Genomic DNA, 17,445 nt, shown 5'->3' on the forward strand with positions numbered 1-17,445 from the left:
CTAATCTATAGGATGAAATCAAATGGGAAAACATAGAAAAAAAATAGTGAATTCTAGAACTTTCACAAAATTATGATAACAATAAAGCTGCCAAAAGGTCAAAAAGAATTTATAATCGTGAAAAGAACAAAGAATTTAGTTCAACTTACTTTGAAAATATATATCATAATGTGAACTCTAGATTATAAATTCCTATTTTTGATTTATTTTTCCAAGGAAAAAAATTTTAAAAATTAATGCCACTAATACATTGTTGCTAATCTCTAAGGGCAACAATGCATTATTTGTTTTTTATTTTGTGGCATACCTTAGTCAAACCCATATTGATATTCTAATATTTGAGAATCCTTGAACAAAAAAATTGACCCCCTAAATTTAAATCCAGTTCCAGTACATGCATAGAGTATATGAATTTATTAGCTAGGTAGGTTTTTTTTTTAATTAATATTAAATCTCTCTTTGATTTCGATAATTATATATTAATATTATAATTAAGATTTTTATATAGCTAGCTTATTATTGCTTTGCTTACGGTACTATATTTTGTTTTATATATATATATATATAGAAAGTTTTGATCCCACTTTTATGAGAAATATAATAAACCGTCAAACAATTAATTGTTATATATATATGCCATAAAATTTTTCTTAAAATAGTTCATAAATCAATGTTTCTTGTTCATTAAAAAAAAAAAAAATGCCTCTAGGCATCTTATGACATCTATTAACATTTTCCTATTTAATAATTAATACCAAGGTTTTTATTTATTTATTTATTTATTTGAGAAATTAATACCGAGGTAGTATGACAAGAAGAGTCCACCCACTTTGACTCAAAAGCCCCCTTCTTTCTCTCTGTCTCTCAGACACTAACAGTCACTGTTAGAATTGGGCTCTTTTTTCTTTGTTTCTTTTTTCTTTTTCTTTTTAAATTTTGATTAAGTTTCGAGATTTCTCTTTCTCGTGGTTTTTGGGGTGGTTCTAATTCTAAAATGGGGTGGTTCTGAGGAGTTGACAAATAAATGATCCCAAGCTGAAAACCGTTTGAGACCTGGGCCGAGATCATTTGGGTTTGGTTAATATTTTTATTATTATTCATATCAGCAAACCCTAGTGTTGTATGTGTATAAAAGCAAACCCTGGTGTGTATGTGCATGTGTATTTGTATTTATATTTATCTGTATGTCGGCTGTGGAGGACATGAAGAATAATAAGAAAAGGAGTGGGAATTTTGCACGAGATCGAGTCTGCACACTCAATATGCTCAGTTTAACAAAGTAAATTTATCATCCTCACTACCAATCAAAAAAAAAAAAAATTATCATCCACACTTTGGTGTTGAATTCGCATAAACAAAGCAACAACCTTTATAATTTATTGTACTTTAATTGTTGCTTAATTTTTTGGACATTAGACTTCCTTATATTAATCAAATCAGGGCAACTTTTATCTCCTCTTTGTAGACAGTCAAGCACCACAATTTGATTCTTGCTTTCAAATCATGTGGAATGTGGAATGTGCTTTAGTTGCTTAAGTTTTGTTTCAAAATCACAGCCTTTATGGCTTTATATTGTATGTTATGCTTGAATTTTTATAATTACATGTACATCTGTGCTGTGAAGTCTTTATATAATTATTATTGTTGTTCTTATTTACTTTGATCCTTGGTTTGTTGTTCTTATTATTTAGTTGTTCTTGATTTTTTTCCCCTGGACTATCGCTCAATCATATGCAAAATAAACGTGTTGGGATCAGTAGGAAAAAAAGAAAGGTAAGTTGTTCTTGACTTTTTCCCCCCTTCTTTAGGATGTGTGTTTCAAAATAAATTTCTACAACTGAGGACATATAGAGGCTTCACAAAAACAATTAGTGGAAAATTGGGATTAAGACTGCTTAGTTGTCTCAGAAAACGGACTATACAGTCTTAGTGCCTTTTAGTGCAGATACATAATCATGTGATTCATCAAAGACAATATGTAATTATGTGGCTGATCACTCGAGTTTCTTAAAAAATAAATTTGGTATTTTTATGTCTTAGAAGTTATAACAGGGTTAAGGAAAAAAGAAAAAGAAAAGAAAAAAACTCACATTAGTTTAAACTTTTGAAAGCTTACATTAGTTTAAATTAAATATAACTCACATTAGTTTTAGATAATGCAACTCAATACTAAACATTTTGATATTAGCTATGTGCCCAGAACTGCTAACAATAAGGTTAGCTGCCTATCATAAATTTTTCTATATGCTTGGAGTTACAGATAAGTAGGATTGAAGCCAGAGAATTGTGCAATATATTGCCCTAAAATAATTTCTCACCCTGTTCTCTGTAGTGTCAACGTCAAGATCCCTCAAAGGACTGGATCAGTGACTTGCCAGATGAAATCCTCATTGATATTGTGTCATTATTGCCAATGAAAGAAGCTTTTAATATCAGTATTCTTTCAAAAAGGTGGAGGCATATTTGGAGGTCTACTGTTATTTTGAAGTTTGATGGTTCAAACAAGTTGCTTTCCTCTACTGGGAATAAAAGAAGTCCACAAAGACTCGCCTTTGTAACATGGGTGGACAGAGTTCTAGACTCCCATTATGGTTCTGTGGTAACAGAATTTAGTGTTTGTTATGCCCTAAATAAAAGGGCTGCTTGTCATATCAATCAATGGATTTCTTTTGCTGTAGGGAAAAAAGTTCAAAGGCTTGAGCTAAAGTTGGAAGATGGTGATTCTTCCTTCTCTGGATTGTACACCTTCCCATCTTCTAAATTCAGAGCAGAAGAAGCGTCATCTATAAAACACTTGGCTTTAAATGCGTGCCGAGTGTATTCTCCTGGGTTTGATAGTTTCAGATCTCTTATAACTCTTTCTTTGGATCATGTAGTTTTAACTGACATTGTCTTCAACAACATTTTTTTGAATTGTTACAGAGCAGAAGAAGCGTCATCTATAAAACACTTGGCTTTAAATGCGTGCCGAGTGTATTCTCCTGGGTTTGATAGTTTCAGATCTCTTATAACTCTTTCTTTGGATCATGTAGTTTTAACTGACATTGTCTTCAACAACATTTTTTTGAATTGTTCGCATCTTGAGCATGTTAGTGTTGTAGGAGCCAAGAAGCTGGTTAATGCAAGAGTTGTTGGACCAAATCTGCCTTTGAAACATTTAAAGTTGAGTGTTTGCCGTCAGTTGGAGAGTATTGAGATACGTGCAATGAATCTTGTGATATTTATATATGGTGGCAAACCGATAAATCTGTTCCTTAGGAATGTTCCAATGCTACGGGCGATCCAGTTTTTTGCCAGTGATGTAATGATTAATGATACAATAGCTTCTACCCTTAGCCAAGTTGTTTCGCTTGAAACTCTAGCCTTGTTTTGCAAGAATGTGTGGAACGTAACCGAAGAATATCTTGAGGTTAGCAAACATAACATAAAACATTTTTACATGATTCCTTTCTTATCTAATGTCTTATATTACTTGTTGATGCACTACTCATTGGTTTTTATTTGCAGATAAAATCAAGAGTGTTTCCGACTTTTTCTAAACTTAAAGTTTTGGTGTTGACGGTCAAGACATTTTTTTGGAGTGGTTACATTGGATTTCCTTCTCTTCTAAGGGCATGTCCATTATTGCAGAGATTAGGGATGCATGTAGGTACTCGTATCTCTTGATATAATGAGAGTTTTGGCATTATAATGGCTATTTTGAAATGGGACTTTAATTACTTGTTGATGGTTCTATTGTTCTTGTTTAATGTATGAATTCTACCTGGGTACATTTGTAGCTTGTTGTTTGCTGAACTAAATATGATTCAGAGCTTTTCTTGATAATTTTCTCTTCAGAACATCTTTGTTTTCTGCGTGTTTGTTTAGTGATTTTTTGCCATGTTCTGATTTGTATGGATTTTCTTGTTTTTAAATTAAAATAAGGCAGCCATGGGAAACGGATGTAGCCACTATTGTATGTGTAAAATATATAGTTTCAGGATTTGTGAAATTTTATGGTGTGGGGCTTGCAAGTGGATATAGCATAGGGACAAGGTTTACATGGTCTTAAAGATGGTCATTGAAGTTTAGGCCTTAGGTTTAAGGATCCGGTTAACAGTTGATGTTAGTTTTAGGAAATTTGTTAATTAACCACTTTAGAAAAGTTTTGATACCACTTCATAAGAAATATAAAAAGCTGTAAACAAAAAAAAAAACTGTTTTTTTCCCCCATAAAAAATTTCTAAAACTATTGACTAAACAAATACTCTTAGAGCACCCCATTAACTTTCCCTAGGTTTAAATGAGATGTCAATTTGAGTTTTTGGTTTTTACATATAGCTGCTCTTATATATATATATATTGCTGCTCTTTTGTTTTCAACTCCTGTACAGAATGTTTTTTTTTTTTGAAATTGTTGGGGTGATTCAGAAAATTTAACAACTTTACAGAATGTTTTTTTTTTTTTTTTTTGAAATTGTTGGGGTGATTCAGAAAATTTAACATAGTCTCTAGGAGTGGGGATTTTTTTTTCCTTGATCTGTAACTTCTGTTGACTCTTAATCACTTAAATTGAAATGTCTTACTGATACAAAGCAAGACTTTCTTAAGAGTTTAATGACTTTTAAATTGGCTATTGAAATTCCCTTTATTGCAGTTTGACTTTCGCTGTTTGGATCCTGAATTTCGTTCAGATGAAACGAGGACGAGCCCAGAAAGTCGATGCCAATTCCTTAAAGAGGTTGAGCTGAGTGGGTTTCTTGGTCAGACATATGACATAGAGCTGGCTGTGTATCTTGTAAAGGCTGCTGTTGTGTTGGAAAAAATGACCATACGTAGCTATTATAGATTTTTCGGTGCAAGGGGATGGAGAGATTGTGAGATACTGGAGCCAGAGGAGATGGAGATGATTAGAGAACGTGCTGCACAGCTCCACAAAGAGATGCCTCCAACAGCTAAATTGGTCATCCTTTGAATTATAATTATTTATGAAAAAGAAAAGAAAAAGGGAACTATCAGTACTAGTAGAGTTTGTATTTTTTTTGTTTCTTAAAAAGAAAAAGAGAAAGAAGTGTCACCTTCTAAGAAGGTGATAGCTTCAACGTAAAAGAAAAGAGACATATTGGGTCTAAGAGAACCTTCAGGCTTGTTGCAAAGAAAGGATTTGTCCCCCCAATGGTAGATGGATCATGCACGATTATAAAATCGTTGGGATCTACGATAGCATAAGTAATAATGTAAGTGTTGCAACAAAAATAATCATAGGATGAGGACGTTACTCTAATGCCAAAAAATAGGCAGTTGCAACAAAAATAGGTACAATATGTTAATACAAACAATTAAATATTGGATTTTTTTTCTTCTTTCAAAAATTGCCCGCTATAAATAGGGCTATTTAAGTTATTACAACAATAAATAATCATGCAAGGTGAGAAAAATAAGATTCTTCTCATAATATCATGAGTACCTAAAAGTTATAGAGATGGAAAGTATAGAGATGGAAAGTGAATGTAGTGGAATTTTCTAAACAGATTTTTATCACAAAACTAATATCATATCTGATGATGCCGAAAAAACCACCGTAAGCTACACAGTTTTTGCACGCACGAAACAACACTTGCACAACAAAAAGAGAAGACCTAGTAGAGAGTATCGGTTTGGTGCTGGCCAAATACCCTTCGAATGTCAAGTTAGAACTTTTCTCACAACTCTAGAGTGTCAGACATGGAGTAAATTATGCGTACCTTGGTTTGTGAAGGTATTGTGGCTTTTATAGTAGTAGAGGGTTGACATCTCTTCCTTGGTTTAGAAGTCTTTTCCTTATAGGAACCCTTACAAGCGTATATTGCGGAATCCATTTCCTTATCGGAGACTAACACTAAGCGTGGGGCACAAGATATTTCTTTATACACATGTGCGTGGAGGCCAAGCCAAGATCATGCCAGAACCGTCAGTCTTGTGTGTCTCTTTCAGCTTAGTGCCGTCAGCTTTCCATCTTGATCTCATCAGCTTAAAGCTGTAGACTCCCAATTGTTGTCAATGGGCACAAGTAAATCTGTCGGGTTTGCTTGGAACGTCGCTTTGTGCCTTCCCATCAGCGAGTGTTCATATTTACAATTTTATCCTTATCAGCTGCCCCTTACTCCATAGCTTCGTCAGCCTAAGCTGACGGGGTATGGAGTTGAACTTTATTATTAATTTTCTTTCGCTTAGGAGAGAGAATCATTTATGGGCGATTGCCTTGAGTAGCCTTTATTTAATGCTTGGACATGTGGCGCAACTCAATTGGCTCCGCTTCTGGATGAGGGCGTCGCTTCGTCTTCTATGCAATTTTCATTCTATATAGACCTCAATTCCTCCATCATTTTCTCCCATTTCATTATTGATTCTTCACAGAAAGAGCTTGTTACTTGAAGAACTCTACTCCTGTCGCTTTATTGCCTTGTCAACATTCCTTTGTTGAGACCATCATCCTCCCAGAAGTCGTCCACTTGGTAAGTCATCTTCTTCTTTCTTTTTGTTTGTCTTAATTGTTTGTGTATTTTCTAGAGAGGCCGTTAACATAGGTACTTAGAATGCCTCTGTCGGTTGTAGGTAAAACTACCTAGAGAAGCGATTAGTGAGCAGTCATCAGTTCGTGAAGGAGCGGGCTACGATGAGGTCTTCCAAACAAGTGAGGAGCCCGAGGAGGGCCACTCCTGGTCATCGAAGAGAGAAACGTCAACCCATTCTCCTGATGAGGACGTGGAAAGTTATGTAAGAGAGGGAGATGAGGATGAGGTATATGAGGGAGAAATTGAAAGTGAGGGAGAGATTAAAGGTAATGAGGAAGGAAAGAACGAGGGAGAAGAAAATGACAGGGGCGAAGATTATGCCGTCTAGAGAACTCTAGAAGTTGGAAGTTCGAGAAGCCCTGGAGATTATTTTACTCGTCCATTTATTCTCCCTAGAATGTGGACCGTCAATGATTTCTTACAAAAGATGAAAAACAATATTTTTAAGAATTTGTGGGATCGCTCCTAGATCCCTGATCATATCCCAATCCGTCTCCCTTGGAAATGCGAAAAGTGCTACTCAGGGAAGACTGTGGACATCGGTATGTACGACGCGGTGTTTGTAGTAGGATTAAGGCTACCACTGACGGCTTTACATCGGTAGCTGGCTAATTTCCTTGGTTTATCCATTAGCCAAATCGCTCCGAATGCCTAGAGGATTTTTATAGGAGCCGAGATTTTGTAGGGCCGTCTAAGTGGTGGGAACCGTCAAACCCCAACACACAGTCTCGTCCTAGGGTATATATCATTTTGCTATACGGAAAAAAGTGTTAAAGCTGGTGTCAAATATGCTCGATTCTAACAGGAATTGGAAGGGCAGATACTTTTTTGTCAAAGGGACGGATTGGGTGTGCCGTCTTGACGAGTGGGAGACAATGCCTCACGGTTTTAATTGTTGTCTGCTTTTTCCAGCTAGTGTTCATCCTCATATTTCAGACGAGCAAGAAGCCTTTATCCATCGGGAAACAGAGATCCCGTTGGGGGAGTGAAAGTGTCGGGACCTTATTACACTCGACACTTTGCACCTTTACTATGGAGGTTCAGAGTCGACGCCAATAGCCCATCAGCTAAATGCCTATTCTCGTCGGCATAAGTATCCTTAATTTCTCCCCATCATTTTTGTACTCGTATACTTGTCGTAACTCCCATCATTCCTGTCTTTTCAGAGATGGAGGCGGCCAAACAAAAGGTAAGGGCAGCTGTTGCTCGTAAGAAAGAGGAAGAGAAACAAGCTAAGTTGAAAGAGGGTACGTCCTCGTTAGTTCCTAAGATTGTTAAGAAGGGGTCAGCCAAGAGGAAACCTGATGAGAAGGACGACCGTCCATCCAAGAAAGTCGTCGTCGCTTCCAGGGATGCTTCTAAGAAAAAGTCACCTCCTAAGCCAAGCCACGGAGCAGGCAAGGGACTGATGACATCGACCAGTACCATCGCTGAGGGATCCTGTCGCCTTCTTACGCACAAGGAGTATGCTGTTGAAACCGTGGGGTTAATCATAAGGCCAACGGATGTGGAACCTTGTGCTGAGCAAGGGACAGAGAAGTTAGGGGCGTCGGCTCTTTTTGATCTTTCACGGGTGAGCTTCTTTTCTTTGCAAATTTCATCTTGTCGCTTTATTATTATTGACAGTTATGCTTCTTTCAGGCCTTGGTGCATGTCAAGGCGCTCCAGGACCGACGTGTTGCCAAGGAGGGGGTCGTTGGCTGTTTAAGGAAGCACAACACAAACTTGAAGGATGAGCAGGGCCAATATAGGGACGCTCTCCACACCTTAAATACGGAGGTGAAGGAACTAAAGGAGAAGCTGAAGGAGGAGGGTCGTTAGAGGAAAAAAGAGCAAGAGGCCAAGGCGACGGGGGAGAAGGAGTTGATGGCTCTTTTGGGTCAGGTGGAGACGGCCAAGGCCAACGTTGTAAAGGATTTCAAGGAGTCACATGCATACATTGATTCTTGTGTCGAGTATTATAGTGTTGGGTTTGAGGATTGCCTTAAACAGGTCAAATCCAATTACCCTAACCTAGATTTGGCAAAGGTCTCTAAGGATGACCCCTTGCCGTCAACACTTCAAGCGACGCCATTCCAGAAGAAGCCGGTGATGCCATAAAGTTAGAGTAGGATACTCCAGATGATGGAGTCATTCTTGCTCAGCCTGTCGTGAATCCTCCCGTTATTACTCCGTCAGCCAATCCTCAGGATGCTGAAGACCCATTAACTCAGGATGCCCAAGACCTTCCTTTTAAAGGTGACGAGGCCCCACAAGACCCCCCGGCTTCATGAACTTTACTTTTTCCTTTTTTTTATTGTAAATCTAATTTCCGGACAATGCCTTTTTTTAGGCTCTGTTGTAAAAACTTTATTTTATTTATGGTATTTTCATGTCTGTTGCTTTCAGCTTATTTTGTGTCATCTTTTTATTCGTTGATCTGTATGCTCATTCTTTGTGCTTGTGTGATATGGTTGTATAAGCTAGGATGATCCCGTCTACTCAATCCTGGGCTTATCAACATTAGCTTTTTATTTACGGTCCTGTCTACTTAGTTAGGTTCGTCCGCTTGTTGTAAATCCGTCCACTATCTTTGTGGATTATAATATTGACTCACCCTCATGGGTGAACTCGTCAACCTTTATTGATTATGTTGTGAACCCATCCTCTTGTGGACCCGTCTTATGGTTTTGTTAATAACCTCGTCCACTTTGTGGACTTGTTAATGAACTCATCCACTTTGTTAAGTACTGGCAATTTTAAGAAGCCATTAGCTTCAATGAGCTTGTCCACTTTGTCAAGTAATGGACTTGTCTACTTTGTGGACCAACGAACTTGTCCACTTTATGGACCTGGTTTGTCCCTCTTATGGGCTTATTATTGAACTCGTCCACTTTGTGGACATAATAAACTCGTCCATTTGGTGGACTTGATAATATTTCACCCTTTTGGGATGAAGTTGTCCACTTTATGGTCCTTAATAGACTTGTTCACTTTATGGACAATGTTAAGCTCGTCCACCTTGTGGACTTAATAATATTTCATCCTTCTGTTATGAAGTCATCCACTTTATGGACTTTAATAAATTCGCCCACTTTATGGACAGTATCAAAATGGGCTTCATTAATTACAATAGCAAGTAGTAACAAATTTTTTTTGGGAGAAGAAAAGAGCCACTAATAACATGAAAGTGAAAAATAAAAAAAAGAGTTGCATCAACAAAATAACGCATGACCCATCCCTAAAAAATAAAAAACTAACCCAAACTTAAACTATTGCTCAATCTCCACAGCCAGTGAATCACTGCCCCCAAATAGATGCGCATGAGAAAGAGTTGGAGAAAACTAATGCAGCCTACCTAAAAATGACCGTTGGAACTCTTAAAAAGTCAAACTTCAGTCTCACTTAATTACCTCGTTCATCAATTCTTTTATTATTTCTTATTCTTCTCTGAGTCGGTGATCTTCTTTCATTACTTGTTCTTCAATCAAATCCTATTCTTGAAAATTCACTATTTTGCTCTCATTACTACTCATTATAATTTCTCCATTCTTTGAGGTACTGTGTTTGATTTTCATACATTTTTTGAATCTTGATCCTCCCTCCTCATTGCTCATGCTCTGCAATTGAACCCTACCCATTGCCCATTTATTTTTATTTTTTCAAGTTATCGCCTTGTTGACTTGAAAATTAAAGAATTCGTTACCCATGATAATGGAAAGGGAGATCATATATCCTAGTCCTGGTTGTATGGGGTTGCTACAAGGTTTCATACTTCACCCTCATCAAGGGGACTTGTTGAATACTATCTTCTCAATAAGTTCACTTGTAAACCCAAGCCTTCCAATAATCCAGTGGACATTGATGTGTACACTGACCCTAAGATCTGGAGGAAACCCTTTGAAAGTTCTGGAATGCAAACCCTTTATTTTTATACTAAACTAACTAAGAAGGAGAAGGGGAAAAAAGGTTGTGAGAGCAACTGAGTTTGGCACATAGAGAGCACAAAAATATGTCAAAGTTTATGATCATAGTGATGAGGATGATAGTGATGATGATGATGAGGAATGCGATAACTTTAACGAAAAACAAAAGAGACATATTGGGTCTAAGAGAACCTTCATGTTTGTTGCAAAGAAAGGGTTTGAACCCAATGGTAGATGGACCATGCATGAGTATAGAACTGATGGGATCATCAGAAACATACGTAATAATGCAAGTTTTGTTTTTTGTTTTATATTCTATTTTTAATTGATTTTCTGTACTGTTTCTTGATTTTCTTTTTAATTTTTTTATTGCTATAAGATAATTTATATTTTTGTCTTTCAACATGTTCTATTTCTAATTATTAATTGTTTTTTGTCTTTCAACATGTTTTATTTTATTGTTTACACTGTTGCTATTGAAGAGGGTAAAATTAGGAAGACGGATCCATTCAAATGAATCTGACTGTATTAGATCAATGGACGGATCCCAGTGGTGGACAGATCCAAGATGCACAGGCACAAGGTGGACAGATCTCAAAGGCCATGTGGCATCTACATGATTTAAGTGACTTCCAAGAAATCCTAATTGGAAACAACTTACGTCCCACAGCTAACCCTAGTCGATAGAATCCTAATATGGAAAGAATCCTAACGTGAGAAGGATTCCGTAATATACGTCCATTAATGATGATCTTTCCCGTAAGGAAATGCCTTCCTACGCAAGAAACAGAGGTTGGTTCTACACTACTATAAAAACCCCAAAGCCCTTAAATAACAAGGTACACATAATTCACCCCAACTCTAGTACTCTAGAGCTGAGAAAAGTTCTCTGACTTAACTTTCGGAGGGTCTTTGGTCGGTACCACTCCAGTACTCTCCTAGGGTTTTCTTTGTTTTTGTTTTGCAGATCTTGTTTCAAGCACATGAGTATTGTGCGACTAATTGATGATTTTCGGCATCATCAGCTATGGGATGCCCATGTATATGTCAAAACATGCGATAAGTGTCAAAGATTTGATAATCTCATCAGGCAACCAACAGAGGAGCTCACTTCGATGATGACCCCATGGTCGTTCGCTCAATAGGGGTTGGATATCATGGGCCCTTTCCCAATAGCAGTTAGACAACTAAAGTTCCTTGTAGTCGGCATTGACTACTTCACCAAATGGGTAGAAGCAGAAGCCCTAGCGATTATCACGAAAAAGAATATACAAAGTTTTGTAAGGAAAAATATCATCTGCAGATACGGTATACCTAGGGTGCTAGTCTTAAACAACGGGAAGCAGTTCGATAACAACGCATTCAAAGATTTTTGCTCACAACTAGGGATCAAGAACCACTACTCGTCACCCGCCCACCCGTAGGTCAATGGACAATTTAAGGTCACGAACCGATCCTTGCTCAAAATCATCAAGACTCGGCTCAAGGGGGCAAAGGGTATATGGCTGGACGAACTACCGAGTGTTTTGTGGGCATATAGAACAACGGCGAGAACGCCTACAAGAGAAACCCATTTCGACTAGCATACAGAAGCGAGGTGGTCATCCTAGTTGAAGTGGGAATTACAAGCTACAGGGTAGAGAACCATGATGAAAACAAGAATGATAAAGCTATATGCCTGCAGCTTGACCTGGTGGATGAAGTAAGAGCGACATTTGAACAAAGGATAGCACGATATCAAAATCTCATGGCCATACACTACAACTCCAAGGTCAGACATAAGGGCTTCCAGGTTGGAGATCTTGTCATGAGAAAGGTGATGGGTGCCACAAAAGATACATCCCAGGGAATGCTAGGACCTAACTAAGAAGGACCATACAGAGTTGCATCATGGCATAGGAAGGGAACCTACCACCTGGAGACATTGGATGGGCAAAGCTACATCACCTATGGAACACGGAGTACGTGAAGAAATACTACCAGTAGGCGACAACATGAACAATAAAATAATACTCCTCATTTCTAGTTTATTGCTTTCTAGTTAAAGATTTTTATTATAGTTTCTTTTAAGCCCAAATGGCAAGTTTTTTTTAGAACAATTTTTACACGCATGTTTACCACACAATAAGAGGAGTTATTAAAAAATATCATGTATCTACATGTCTACATATTCATTAAAAATCCACAAAGTAGACGGATTCAACAACATGTTGGATAAAAAATAAGACAAAGTGGACGAGTTCAACAACACGTTGGATTGAAAATAAAAGTCCATAAGAGGAAGGGTTCATCCAAGAGGATGATCATTAAAAGTCCACAAAGTGGACGGATTCAACAACATGTTGGATCAAAAATAAAAGTCCATAGGAGGACTGGTACATCTGAGAGGTTGATCATTAAGAGTCCACAAAGTGGACGAATTCAACAACATGTTGGATCAAAAGTACAAGTCCATAAGAGGACGGGTTCATCGATAATTATAAATACAGTGGACAATTTCGGCAACACATTGAATTAACATTACAAGTCCACAAGAGGATGGATTTATCCTAAAGATGGGTTATATTCATACATAGCCATAAACTGAACGGATTCATAAATAGGCATAAAAGTAGACAAATAAAACAAAATAAGTAATGAAATATTGCTAAAGCCCATAAAGGGAGAAGTTGAGATACAGAAGGAAACAATTAAATTAAACATTAACTGCTCTTCAAAATTTTTACATTCAAAAAAGGAAAAAAAAAAAACTACAACTGAACGGGCGTATTTTCTTCTTTCTCCTTCTCCACTTGAATGGCATCAGAGTGACAGGTGCTGTCCACGATGGGCTTGATTTGGCTTTCAGCAACAGTTCCTCTGTCACCACGAGGCTCGTCGACAGGGGCATCATTAGTAAATAATTCGTCCGTACTCTCAGAGTCGACGAGCTAAACTGAGGTTTGGACCTAGGCATCAATAGTGACATGAGATACATTCAGGTCAGGATAAGAAGTCTTGACTTGACAGAGGGCGTCATCGAAGCCTTTAGCAAAGGAGCCTCCAAGCTCTGTTAGAAGGGCGTTGGAGTCACGATACTCACGTATCGCTTCCTCCTTTGCCTGATAGAGCTGGTTCTTGGTGTCCCTGATTTCTTTTTCCTTGTCCTCCGAGACCTACTTCAACAGCTCCGTCTGCTTCTCCAACTCACCCCTAGCTTCCTCTGATAGAGCAAGCTTCTTCTCCTAGACCATCTTCCAGGCCCTTAGCTCATTCAGTTCGTCCTCCGTCGACCTTGCTTTCTCCCTTATACGGTCCAATGTTGTCTCATGGTTTAGGCAACGCTCCATCAACCTCGTCATCATTAACATTACCTTAAGGCAGAAGGGTTAGTAACAAGGTGATTGGAAGGGAAGAAAAAAGAAAGGAAAAATGTGGATGGACGAAGTTACCTGAGCAATACAAAAAAGCCTCATCTCCCCCATGGCCTCAATTGTGTGATTGCTCAAGTCCTCATAATCATCATCTATGTTGATGGACGAGAGCTGCTCCAACGCATACATAGAGTCCTCACGGAGGAGGACGGGTGGTTTTTCAATGACGGGAACAGAACTTGTTATGAGTCCTTTGTCCTTTCTTGGGCTAGACTAAGTGACCGTCTTCTTAGCCTCGGCTTGCAAACCCACAATGGGTTCAGGAACAGTTTTGGGTTTCTTTGGAAGATGCCCAATCTTCTTTGGTAGTTTCCTTTTGATAGACGGATTGGCCAAACCCGTCCCCTTGGGGGTCTGACCCTTTTGTTGCTTCTTTAAAGTAGCTTGCTGCTTGATATAGGCCATTCTCTTGGCAGCGCCCATTTCTTCATAAGGGGGATGGGTGTCAGGAGTATGATAATATTAAAAAATAATAATAATAATAATATTAGGCGATGGGCTTAGGCTAGCGGATTTGAAGATCATAGCGACGGGCGACTGCTTTGGGCTCTGGTTCATCACAATACCAAAAGAGGGTGTCAAGGGTGACCAATTTAGCCCACATCCTCTCCTCTAGCTTGGTTTTACTAAAAATTTTCTCCAAAAAAACTCCACTACTCTAGTGAGACTTGTGGACGGTCTTGAACTGTAAAAGAAAGAGAAAGAAGACAATTAGAGTAACATCTAACATAAACAATTAAGAGCTTGAATATGGACGAATGCATACCGAACGGGGGCATTATGCCCCATGTTGTGTTGACAAGCATATATTCATGGTCACCAGGATGACACATCCACTCGTCACCTTCCAAGAAAAAATACCAACTCTTCCAGTTTCTGTTAGAGTCAGGGGTTTCACACACGAGCCTCAACAATGGGCTCCTATGAACAAAGCTGTACATGGCCTTTGACTGAGCAATCTCAACTGGACGATAGCAATTAAAGAATTCTTCCACTATCAAGGAAGACCTTCCAGGTGTTTGGGGAGATTTGGGTGATGGCCACACCTAGGTATTGAAGGAGGCGACGGTGAAGTGAACTTAGGAGGAATCTGAGCCCTGCCTTCAGCATCTGCTCATAGACCCTAACACCCTTAACACCCTCGTAGTAACATTTCTCTAACCTATAAGGTAGACGGATGGGTATGTTGACGGGTATCTAGTACTTCTCCCTAAGTGTCTTGAAGTGAGACTCTTTGATTGTGGAAACAAAATCGTTAACCATCCACAAGGGTAGCATTATGAACTCCCTTAATCCATCAGGACCTATGACGAATTGAATAAGTGGCTCACCGCCATCTAGGCCATCACTATAGTCATCCTCTGACCTATCCATCTCTTCATCCCCTGAAGGAGAGGTGGTCGACGAATCCCTCTCTTCACTTGAAGTACCAGGGTCATTTTTCCCTGACGGGAACACTTCATCGTAGCCCGCCCCCTCGCGGACACACGATTGATTACTTGATGCACTAGACATCTTTTACCTACACATGACGGGTAAACCCTATGACATAGACAACTCTACATAGACGACAGGTGTGCAAATATCTTTCAAAAATATTAAGGAAATTCAATAGTAAGGTGAGAAGTACTTACCAATTGAAGACGAGCAAATAGGAGAAACGGGCACGATAAGTGAACGGTATGCTGGTTTATCAAGGGAGACGGTTGCGCTCTGATCACAAATTCGCTAAAGAAAGTAAAGAATGAAAAGGAAGGAAGTTGGTTTATATAGAGAGAACAGCACGGAAGACGAAGGGACGCTTCGTTCCAGGAGATTAGCCACTATAAAAGCGACACGTGCCCCTACAAGCATTAAATGACCCTAGGCTAGCCTGTCAATCCATGCACGCTTCCCGGAAGACGAATCTAATACCGTCACTCCACGAATACATCCAAAAGAGGTGACAGATCCATGGAGTGAAAGGGCAACTGAAGAGGGTAAAATTAGGATGACGGATCCATTGAAATGAACCTGACTATATTAGATCAATGGACTGATAGTGGACGGATCCTAGTGGTGGACAGATCCAAGATGCATGGGCGCAAGGTGGATGGGTCTCAAAGGCCATGTGGCATCTACATGATTTAAGTGACTTCCAAGAAATCCTAAATGGAAACAACTTGCATCCCACGGCTAACCCTAGTCAATAGAATCCCAATATGGAAAGAATCCTAGCGTGAGAAGGATTCTGTAATATGCGCCCATTAATGATAATCTTCCCCATAAGGAAACGCTTTCCTACGCAAGAAACGGAGGTCGGTTCTACATTACTATAAAAACCCTAAAGCCCTCAGATAACAAGGTACGTATAATTTACCCCAACTCTGGCACACTAGAATTGAGAAAAGTTCTCTGACTTAACCTTCGGAGGGTCTTTGGTCAGTACCACACCGGTACCCTCCTAGGGTTTTCTTTGTTTTTGTTTTGCAGATCTTGTTTCGAGCACGTGAGTATTGTGCGACTAATTGACGATTTTCAGCATCATCAGCTATTATTATAAGTAAATTTATTTTTATTTTTTGAAATCAAATTGGAGTATATAGGAAAGTTTAGTTAATTCTCATACAAAATCAAAATCATGTGTCCTTCTATCATATTATCCATCTATCCCTAGATGACATTTTTTTCCTTCAATTTCTAGGTAATTATGTGCTCTGCCAGATAATAAATATAAAAAATAAAAGTTGTTTATATGACCAATTTTTATATATTTATATTAAAAATTTATTTTAAAACTAGAATTATTGATTTTAATTCATTTTTAACTAATTGTACTGTTGAACAAAGTGAAGATATTTAACATTTGCTATCTATCCATCGCATTGCATATGTTAGCGACTAATTTTTGAATATTTAGGACCAATCACTCTAGTTTGATGGGGTATGTCTCAATCACATTATGGAAGTACCTCTCCATGCCATCAACCTACTTCGTATTATCAGCAATAATCTTTTCATTCTTCCAGCTTTGAAAAAGTAAACCAAATCAATGAAAATATTTACACTTAAAAGACATCTTGGGAAATTTTGAGAACATATCTCTATCCTTCCATGGATCTTTTGTTAGTTTAGGTTCTTTGTCTCTCCATGGTGTTAGCACAACTGAACCTTTATTCTAGTACCATTAACTAGTATAATAAAACAATCATATATTTATTTTAGGGCGGGCTAAGTGACCAATCTATTGAATCAATGTGCATCAGGTTTAAAGAATTTCAAAGTTTTACCTTATTGGATATTCTTTTCTTCTTGTGCTGTTTCTTACAAGTGTATGTGGTAGGATTTCTATGAGTTTGTAGGAATATTTTTTGGCATGGCTATACTTTTTTGTTGAATGAAAAAAGGGTGCGAACTCAACGACCCCACGTCACATGACAAGTGAAATTAAGGGTAACACAAGGTGTACTACGATGCCTTGATGAGGCTATCAATGTGGCATGTACTTTGCTTATTATGAAATATTTTCTAAAAAGTGTATTACTTATTTTGGAATCTGTCTTAATGCAATTGAATATATTAATGTTCTATGCAGTCTGTTGAGGGAAGGATTGA

The 17,445-nt window shown here is 38.2% G+C and overlaps 1 protein-coding gene across 1 annotated transcript; it reads left to right on the forward strand.

Annotated features, from left to right (window-relative positions):
* Positions 1-1,721: 1,721 nt before the first annotated feature.
* On the forward strand, positions 1,722-5,169 carry LOC112004359 (F-box/LRR-repeat protein At3g58900). The gene is made up of 4 exons (XM_065775292.1): positions 1,722-1,773; positions 2,333-3,409; positions 3,508-3,645; positions 4,637-5,169. The coding sequence occupies exons 1-4, from the start codon at positions 1,732-1,734 to the stop codon at positions 4,952-4,954; spliced, it is 1,575 nt and encodes a 524-aa protein (XP_065631364.1). The 5' UTR covers positions 1,722-1,731; the 3' UTR covers positions 4,955-5,169.
* The last annotated feature ends 12,276 nt before the right edge of the window (positions 5,170-17,445 follow it).

The sequence above is a fragment of the Quercus suber genome, unplaced genomic scaffold (assembly GCF_002906115.3).
Source record: "Quercus suber isolate HL8 unplaced genomic scaffold, Cork oak 2.0 scaffold_109, whole genome shotgun sequence".
In the NCBI taxonomy this organism is placed as follows: domain Eukaryota; kingdom Viridiplantae; phylum Streptophyta; class Magnoliopsida; order Fagales; family Fagaceae; genus Quercus; species Quercus suber.